General features: G+C 35.9%; 1 protein-coding gene across 1 annotated transcript; it reads right to left on the bottom strand.

Annotated features, from left to right (window-relative positions):
- Positions 1 to 695: 695 nt before the first annotated feature.
- Positions 696 to 5,720, bottom strand: LOC145164730 (uncharacterized). Its single transcript, XM_079083423.1, has 3 exons — positions 5,114 to 5,720; positions 973 to 3,093; positions 696 to 769 (listed from the first exon to the last, which is right to left on the bottom strand). The coding sequence occupies exons 1-3, from the start codon at positions 5,718 to 5,720 to the stop codon at positions 696 to 698; spliced, it is 2,802 nt and encodes a 933-aa protein (XP_078939549.1).
- Positions 5,721 to 9,927: the final 4,207 nt, after the last annotated feature.

The following is a 9,927-nucleotide window of genomic DNA, read 5'->3' as shown; positions in this document are numbered from 1 at the left end:
TGCGTAGTAAATCTTTGAAGACAACATTTTTTGTTTCGTTGGTTTTAGTCGTGTCACTGCTGTTTATTAGTATCTTTATGGAATCTGGAGATGTTGCTCGGGAGAGGGCAACATAGAGCTGTCCATGTGCAAAGACAGGCTGTGACAAATATATTCCAATCTTACGTAGTGATTGTCCTTGACTCTTGTTGATAGTCATTGCGTAACAGACTTTCAGTGGAAACTGTTTTCGTGAGAAGATGAATGGCAGATCTGCTGACTTATGTATGAACTTTATGCGTGGTATGTATACACGTTTTCCAATCGAAGTGCCTGTTATGATTGTCGCTTCAATAACAGTTGGTAACAATTGTGAAACAATCATACGGGTACCATTGCATAAGCCTTATCTCTATTTTATGTTTCTTAACAGCATTATTGGACAGTCTACCTTAAGTAGAAGCTCGTGTGGTGGTATTCCTGGAAAGGTTAGGTGGTTCAGGTATTCTATTGGATAGAGGCCTTCCAAGTCCGATGTGTGTTTCCCATTCGGCTGAATGGTGTCCGTGCTATTGTATATCCTGCCACCTGTTGTCACCATTTTCAAAACATGACCATTTATCTCATCAGCCGAATCATTTGTGGGACAAACTATCGCTCTTGCTGAAAGCAGTGTGGCAGTCGGTTCATTAAGTGCACCATCCCCATACACAAAATCAATTAAGGTTTGTAGGGAATTGGGAGAAGGTGATATTAGGAGTGAAGATGGAATTTGTATCCAACTTGAGTCCTGTGGGTCATCTTTGTCAGGCACACCTATATGTCCATTACCAATAGCTAGCAGCCATGTGGCAAAGTCTGATAAAGTCATTGAGGCGTGGGGTATTGTGTTAGAGGACTCTAGTCTCATGTTCGTATGTAAAAAGTGAAGTATAAAATATGTCCATAAATACGAACTTGGTAGAGTTAGTGCTATAATTCCAGAACGTGTACTTTTTGGTAGAACATGAAGAGTTTGGCGGAAATCACCACCAAGAAGCACTGATATGCCTCCAAACGGTTTTTCATCGCAGTCTAGCACATCTCTAAGTGAACGGTCCAAAAATTTAAAACACCTTCTGTCACTCATTGGTGCCTCATCCCAGATAATGAGTGTTGTATGTTGCATAAGATCTCCAAGGAAGGTACGCTTTTTTATATCACACGACTTTTTGTTGTTTAAATCAATAGGTATTTTGAATCTTGAGTGTGCAGTTGTTCCAAAGGGTAACAAAAGTGATGCGATTCCAGATGCAGCAACAGCCAAAGCAATTTTCCCTATTGATCTTAGATACGAAAGAATAGTCGTCCATAAGAATGTTTTACCAGTACCACCGTGTCCATAAACAAACATTAATATTTGCGTTTCATTCTTTATGGAAGTAACAACTCTGTCATAGACTGATCGTTGGTCGTTGTTCAGCTTTGGTAATTGATCATTGTGCTGTTTCAGTAGTGCTTCCCTGTCATAACTCATTTCTTCCAATAGCAGTCGATTTTGTAAAACACCAATCACATTCACTGACGGAACTGGAAGACCAAAATCTGCCATTGATGTAGATGGGACAGCGGAACGGAGCGTGTCATCTAAATCATGAAGTAGTTGTTGTTCAACAATTTCAGCAGCAGAGGTAATTGTCTTATCTGGTACTTCGACTCTAAGGGTATGTAAGTAGTCATCTTTCATCCTATCGCATGCAGTATTCCACAACAAAAGTGGATTGCTAACCTCACAGAACAGCAGTAGATGACAGAAAAGTGATCGTAGCTGTGATGCATTTGCCCATGTCGAAGCTTCTGTGAAACATGTCAACCACTCGATATCATCACCTATTAATCTAAGTGCATTACAGGCCGCCCTGAAAGTTGGATAGACAGTACCAGCAACAGTACGTAAATCCTCAAACGATGTACATCCTTTTTGGTGACATAGTAACATCCGTAAATAGAATAACTCACCGGAAGTCGGATGTACAAATACAAGGCGACCTACCGCTTTTGATGATTCGTAAACCCTACGACCCCAACACTTACTTGACTTATCCCATTTGTAATTTTTTGGATAGTCCAGATATGTCAAATCATGGCCTTCAGGGTCCGTTGAATTGCTTTTGAACCACCCAAGCAGGGTAGTAATGCTGGCATATGGATTAGATAATACTTCGGGTATTGAGCTGTCTCCATTGAACACCAATTGTTGCATACTTTCCTCATGAACGGTTAGAATCTGAACAGGTGGATGCCGATGATGTATGTGGAAGTCCAATATCCGCCATGCCGCCTCATGTGGACATATATACCGCCCATCCAAAAAAATTTGGACCTTATTTATAGGACGGTAATCCTCATTTCGACTTCTGTCATGATTACCAGTATGCACTGAACTGGGTGATGCATCAGAAGATCCCTCCTTTTGGATAGTATATCTGACACGATCTGTACCTTTGGAAATATATTTAAATAGGTACTTGATCATCATGCTCCAACCACAATACTCAACATTTATATGTGCACAGAATCGTGAGCAAAGCCTTTTATTATAGGGCACAACATATCCGTTGTCAACAATCTGTCCATATTCAGTAGTGTGGCGTATAGTTGACGTACGTTTGTAACGTACATATCCATCTGTGTCAAAAAACGTAGCATCAAGAAACGGTTTAGGGAAGTGTTTGCTGCATTTGCCTTCTTTCATACATGGAGCTTTTTGGTTAAGTGGTCCACATGGACCATGGATCATGCAGGTTGTTATCGTCTCGTATAGTTTTGGCTCCTTAATTCGATCTGGCAACTCAGCTGTGATATACTTGTCAACATCACTTCCAATTTTTATACGGTTGGCAGCAGATACCCAGAGTAACGTATGACAATGGGGAAGACCCCTTTTTTGGAACTCAATGGTGTATAGATCTGCAATAATGTACCTTTCAAAAGGATCAACAGGTGGGATTACATTTGTTATATAAGATGATATGGGCATAAGCTGGTCTTTATTCTCTAAAGCATCAGATATGTAAATCATAAACCAACGACAGTGTATAACGGAAAGTAGAAACAGCAACATAGAAGACAACACTATAACAAAGAAATTGTAATTTCATATTGTTTAGAACACCAAATATATATATATATATATATATATATATATATATAAAATTAAATAAATAAATAATAAAAACGATATGTGCAGCGGCAAATTAAAGTTTTTATGAAAGGGAGGCTAAAAAAACTCAAGACACAGGTAGAAATGAAACGGAAAAGTGGACAGTCATCAGCTTTAAATGTATGAACTCACGAAAATAAGTATGAAGAACATACGAATGTTAATGTATGCAGATTGTAAAATCTATATAGAGAAACATAAATGGTACTAAATTAGGAATTTTACATGGTTTATATAACATATGGATTGAATATGTAGGAAGTGATAAAAGGTTGACAATAAGAAAGATATGAATGTAGCGATAGGAGCAGGAAACTATCTATCCAATGGTAATTTGGAAAAAACGTATACAAAGTGAAGATGGTACACGTAAGGGTAGAAATGATACCATATGTACACATACATAGCTTTGAAAATATGTATGAACCTGAGAAGCAGACAATGAAGTAAGAAATTTACATAGTCTATGTCACACATGGAATGAACATGTAAGAAGTTAAAAAAAGTGAAGAATAAGAAATAGATACGTACAGTGGCAGGAGCACCAACGTATGAATGCAGGGGTAATTTTCGAACAACATATAGAAAACAAAAATAATTAAGAAAATACAACTTCCACTATAGCATGGTCCCGTCATATAACAATAATTAAAAATTCAATTAAATTTTTCTTTATGATAAATTTTTTTGATAAATAACCAATAAGATTCCAAAAAATAGAGCCAACATTTAATCCAATGACGATGCGTATACAGAAACAGAAACAAATACATATGACAACACAGTGACAAGAGAATGAACTTATCAATACAGGGGTAATGTTTGAAGAACATATCAGATAGCGAAGGGCTGCATATAAGACTAAAAGCAGCAACATATCTATGAAAGGGTAATTTGCGGAGAACAGATAGAAAATGAAAGTAATCAATAAAACCAAAACTCGATGACAACTGGAAATAGAACCAAAAGTGAGCAGAAACGGTAACACATAGAACAGGTGTAAGACAGAAATCATAAATAGAAAATGAAGAGAATCTATAAAAAGCAATGAAGTCGATAGGAAGGTGCATATGTTATAAAAGGTGAACAAAACTTGATTTGAAGGAATTAAATTAGCATACATGTACAATGACACAATTGAAAACATTAGAAACATGTAATTCGATAGATCCATATATATAACAATTTGGAAGAAACACAGAGAATATAATATATACAATGAAAGACAAACATCCACAAAACATACAATCAACAAAAATCAACTGCTTTGACAGCAAGATACATAGCATATTAAATAATAACAATATATTAAAAAAAACCAAAAACATTTATAATAATAATAATAATAATTCAGTTATATTTACCTCCAGGGCAGAAAAGAACAGGTGTAAGACAGAAACCATAAATAGAAAATGAAGAGAATCTATAAAAAGCAATGAAGTCAATAGGAAGGTGCATATGTTATAAAAGGTGAACTAAACTTTATTTGAAGGAATTGAATTAGCATACATGTACAATGACACAATTGAAAACAGTAGAAACATCTAATTTGATAGATCCATATATATAACAATTTGGAAGAAACACAGAGAATATAATATATACAATGAAAGACAAGCATCCACAAAACATACAGTCAACAAAAATCAACTGATTTGACAGCAAGATACATAGGATATTAAATAATAACAATATATATTAAAAAAACCAAAAAATTAAAAATAATAATAATAATAATAATAATAATAATAATAATAATAATAATAATAATAATAATTCAGTTATATTTACCTCCAGGGCACAAAAATAGTGTACATGAAGTAGGTTCAGACAGGTAAAACAGGAAATCTCATAGTACCTTATACATTATACCTACCAAAGTACACATAACATCATATGAAAATTGTATGAGGAGGCAAGTGGAAAACATACATGCATCTACTTCGCCAAATGTTTTGTCTTCCTTAAGAAACCGGATAAACTCATGAACTTTGATATTGAACACCCGAGCAATGATATCCGCTCTACTATGGAGATCGGTTTGGCGATGTGTATCCATATACCGGGTGATCTCCGACCACTTTACATTGCATGTAAACGTGATAAAGTATTGTGGATTCCCATACACCCTACATATGGAAAGTGCATCTAAATAATGACTGTACATGAACCGGGGACCACCTGTGAATGACGCAGGTAGAAGTACACGTTTCCCAACGGCACCCGCCTCCCTATCTCCCTTTGAAAGCGCATCATAGAGTCCACTAACATAATCAGAACGAAGATTTGCCTGATGTTTTACAATGTAATCCAAACGGCTTTCCTCTATACATGTATACGCATCAACCAAATACTGTTGGAAGAGCCGTGATGCGTTCAGAATTGGAGACCAGATATGTTGACGTGTATGGATATGATAGGCATAATACATGTTTACAGTAAGATTTTCACCACACGTGCCTCTCCGATTGCGAAGCCTCAAACGGGGAGACCAACCTTCTTCACCATATGGAAACAAAAGTGGGTACTGTAAAGGCATTTAACTCGGATGGAGCTTACTGATACGTTGGGGCCGACCGGATTGTGAACGAATTATAATGTCATATGTGTTACATGTTGTGTCATCGCCACTCACTATACATCCCAGGGACCCTGGTAAGGGAAGATCATACCTACGGTCCTGAATGTTGTTAAACAGTCGAACTGCATATGACTGCAAATTACTTCCCTCTGCCATCTGTTTTGCAGTCTTGAAAGTCCGAACGTATTTATTATTGGCACTGAAGAAATCAACAAGAAATTTGACAACAGTAGGATCTAAACTTTTCCCTCTAGGACCATCAAAAGCTCTTAGACGATTTTCAACCTCATGGTGTGTATCAAACAGATAAAGCTGTAAAAACCTGGGACCTTTTACAGGATCGGGAGAAAACGACCCAATCTTGTGACTGATCTGACCTGATATCTTAAAAACATATGGACCCCGACTATCATTCACCTCTTCATCAACATTAGCCCCAAAAGAGGTCATAGAAAACATACTATTATAAGCCCTAATACCCTTTAAAAAATTTCGACTTTCATACAGGGTAATAAATTCAGGTGGAAATGTAGAAGGATATGGAAGAATGACACTCCCACCTCGACAGCAATGAGTGTACCTTGTGTGGGCGACTGTAGACATATTAAGAGCCCTTTCTACATACCAGAAAAATACACCACAATACTCACATATCCAACTACAATCACCACAGTCACCATACTGGGGAAGCACAGATACTCGATCAAGACGCGGGCACTTCCGTCGACCACCGATAGGAACACCCCCGGACGACGAAGCACCGTCACAATGCTTCCGCTTTGGCGGAACCGCCATGGTATACGTAGACGACCACACAACCACAATAAAGGAACGGAGAAGACGACAACGGAAGAAAGAAGCGCAAAACAAAAGACAAACTTTACCTTACAGAAACGAAGATCGAGGTCGAGAAACGCAAAGCAGATGACGCCTAAGGAAGAAAAAGACAGCCAAAATGAAATGAAGGTCAACGATCCAAAAGCAAATGAAGACGAATAACACACGTGGAAGGTGGTGGCCGGTTCAGAAGAATCTGGAAAGACATTAAAGTGACGATTCTTCAACGCTGACCAGCAGCAAAAAGAAGAGGACGGCTGAAGGAAGAATATACCGAACACTGAGTAAAGTGGGAATTTAAGGAAAATAGAAGGACAAAAAGTTAATGTAACTTCAGGGGACGCTTTTGACAAAATAAGGATACAATTACTGTTCCTTTCCTTTATTTCTTTAATATATATATAATAATAAGAATATAACAAAAGCTGTCACTGTTATAAATATTTCACATGATTATCTCTCTCAAATAAACTTCTAGATGGTAAGGAACAATCAAAGGATCTCTTGTTTTCCTATCTATTAAAAAAATTTTAAAAAAACGTTTGGATATGTCTTTACTCTTTTTTAAGCAAGTTTTTTTAGTGCCACAAATATGTAACATTTTATTATATTTTCTTTGAAATATAACAAAAGTTTAATATAGACTAACAAACTACGATTGTTAACTCTTTTATTAAGTGTGGTATTTGTTTATCCACTATTCGTAGCAAAAAACTGATAATGAGGTTTTGTCTTATTTATATTGGAAATATAGTATAGTTTAATATTTTTTTAAACAATATATTAAAATTAAATAGTTTAAATAGTTTTTGAAAAAGCAGTAAACAAGTCATCCCATATTTCTCGTGTTTTCTAGAACGCGCCGAACGTGCATGTTAAATTTAGGCAAAACGCAAGAACCGTTTTGGCGTTTTCGGTAGATGAAGTGGATGAGTGGTTCCATATTAAATTTAGGCAAAATAAAGTGAGAATTCATATATGAATTCTTATTTTGAGTACCGATATAGCGAAGTCAAAGGATACATGTCATTTAATATAATATAACTACATTATTCTTATTTTTTGCATCATTTTTCTTTTATACATCAAAATGGTGTTTATACTTTAGTTTATTGAATTTTTTTTTTGAACGGCAGCAAAAATTATATGAACACCATAAAAAAAAGCTACCTAGAAGCTAGGAAAAAAAAACAAAATTAAGACAACATTAGATTTTGCATCCACGCACTCCAATTAATGCTCGTCTTACCGTTCCTAGCGGAAAACTAACGGAAAGAATATTCAACAACAGTATAAAAAAGAGATATATACACTAATGTCCTAATATTTTCATCGATTTGACACGAAAATCCTAAACTTTGTTTTTTTGACACTAAAGTCCTAATTACCAGCAGTTTTTGACACGTTTACTCTTTTTTTTCGGTTAGCCGGTAACTATGACTTTACTATTAAAAAAATTAAGTTTAGAACTTTCTTGTCAAATCATGAATTATGATTTTACTGTCAAAAAAATAAAGTTTAGGACTTTCTTGTCAAATCGTTGAAAATATTGGGACTTTAGTTCATTTTTGTAGCCCATGAACTTTTAATTGTGATTTTCGTCGCAGCGCCACTGTTTTTATCATCATCATCATCTTTACCCTGATACAATCACGATCAGGAGAAACAGATACAAAAGAGAGAGCGAGAGAGGGATAAAAGACTTGTAAAGTTTTTTTCGTGGTTCACCGCCAAATCTTGAACGGAAAAGAGGTGACAGATTGTACAAACACAAACAACACACGCCTAGTCAAATGGGTGTGAATGTGGAGAATAGGTAAGAAGGACAGTTTATGTTTCTTAGTTCTCCATTTTTTAGGACTGCAAAAAGTTAACACAACCCTGGTTCTTTCTGTCTTTCTTGATTATCTCCATTTTTTTTTCCAATGCCAATTTGTTGAGATTAAAAAAAACTATTTAACAAGAAGCAAATGTTAAAGATTTCAATAGTATCTAGCTGACTAGAGCATGTTTTAATAACTGTTATGCTTAAAGACTATCATACCATTAAATTTCTAACAAAAAAAAGGATATATACAATAAAGTGCTAATATTTTCAACTATTTGACAAGAAAGTCCTAAAATTTATTTTTTTGACAGTAAAATCCTAATTCACGATTTGACAAGAAAGTCCTAAACTTTATTTTTTTTACAGTAAAGTCCTAATTACCGGCTAACCGGAAAAAAGGGCAAACGTGTCAAAAACTGTCGGTAGCTAGGACTTTACTGTAAAAAAAATAAAGTTTAGGACTTTCTTGTTAAATCGATGAAAATATTGCCACTTTAGTGTATATATCCCAAAAAAAATGTTTCTTAAACTTCTCCGGACGAAACAAGAAAGCATTCCTATAAGACCAAATCATCCAAATTACCGTCATGCAGACAGAGCCCACAATCACCCGCTTCATCCTAGCCAATGGTCGATTATCAATCCAAAGCACCATATCCAAAGTCGTTAGAAAGGTGGGAGTCAGCTTATCGAGCCAAAGCTCAATCCGTTTCCAAATTTGTTACGCTAACTCGCATTGAAATAACAAATGTGAGATATCTTCCGGATACAAATGAAAAATAGGACACAGAACATACTCCAAATCCACACCTCTCTTCACTATAAACAATCTAATATGAAGCCTATTTAACAATAAACACCACAAAAAAAAACATTAACCTTTATATGGACATATTTGTTCCATCTAGTAGGAACATTTCCCACCGCAAGTCTAGCAAAATCAATTTGTCTTCTAACCGACTTGACAGAGAAAAAACCACTATAATCAAACTCACACGACCATTTATCCGGCAAAGAAGTCAAAGACACAGTCCTTAACAGCTCCAACATATTATCCAATTGAACTGTCTCCTCCCCTCCTCTAATAGGACAACGTTAACAGAAAGATCACCCCTTAGAAGTCCAAAAATCACACACTAAACCACATTGCAAGGAAGACAAGGCAAAAATCCCATTAAAATGAAGTTTGAATGACACTCCACGAAATCAATTATCGTCCCATAACCTAGCAATAGACCCATAACCAACCACAATAGACATCACATTTGCATCAATAACATCCGACTCATGCAATTTCTCAATAGCTCTCATAATTTTCAGCCAAGCGCCCCCTTGAAGAGGCCGAGAACCACCTAAAAACAACCATCCTCTCCATGAAGCCTCTTAATAAGTTTCACCCAAAGAGAATCTCTGTCACAACTAGGAATTCTAATGCTTTGTAAACATTAAACAAGGATAACATTGTAACTAAAACTTGAAAGCATGTATGATGCTTATTCA

The sequence above is a fragment of the Lactuca virosa genome, chromosome 3 (assembly GCF_052849685.1).
Source record: "Lactuca virosa cultivar CGN04683 chromosome 3, Lactuca_virosa_CGN04683_v6, whole genome shotgun sequence".
Lineage (NCBI taxonomy): Eukaryota > Viridiplantae > Streptophyta > Magnoliopsida > Asterales > Asteraceae > Lactuca > Lactuca virosa.
Note: the sequence above shows the minus strand (reverse complement) of the source record. Positions and strands in the feature narration are given on the sequence as shown.

Bases quoted from the DNA above. Each gene is read 5' to 3' on its own strand.
- LOC145164730 (XM_079083423.1), bottom strand. From the start codon at position 5,720: ATGCCTTTACAGTACCCACTTTTGTTTCCATATGGTGAAGAAGGTTGG. The intron at 3,094-5,113 runs GTATGTTTTCCA...TCTTTGTTATAG, and splicing joins ATTTGGCGAAGTAGATGCAT to TGTTGTCTTCTATGTTGCTG. The intron at 770-972 runs GTACACGTTCTG...GATGACCCACAG, and splicing joins TCTTCATGTTCTACCAAAAA to GACTCAAGTTGGATACAAAT.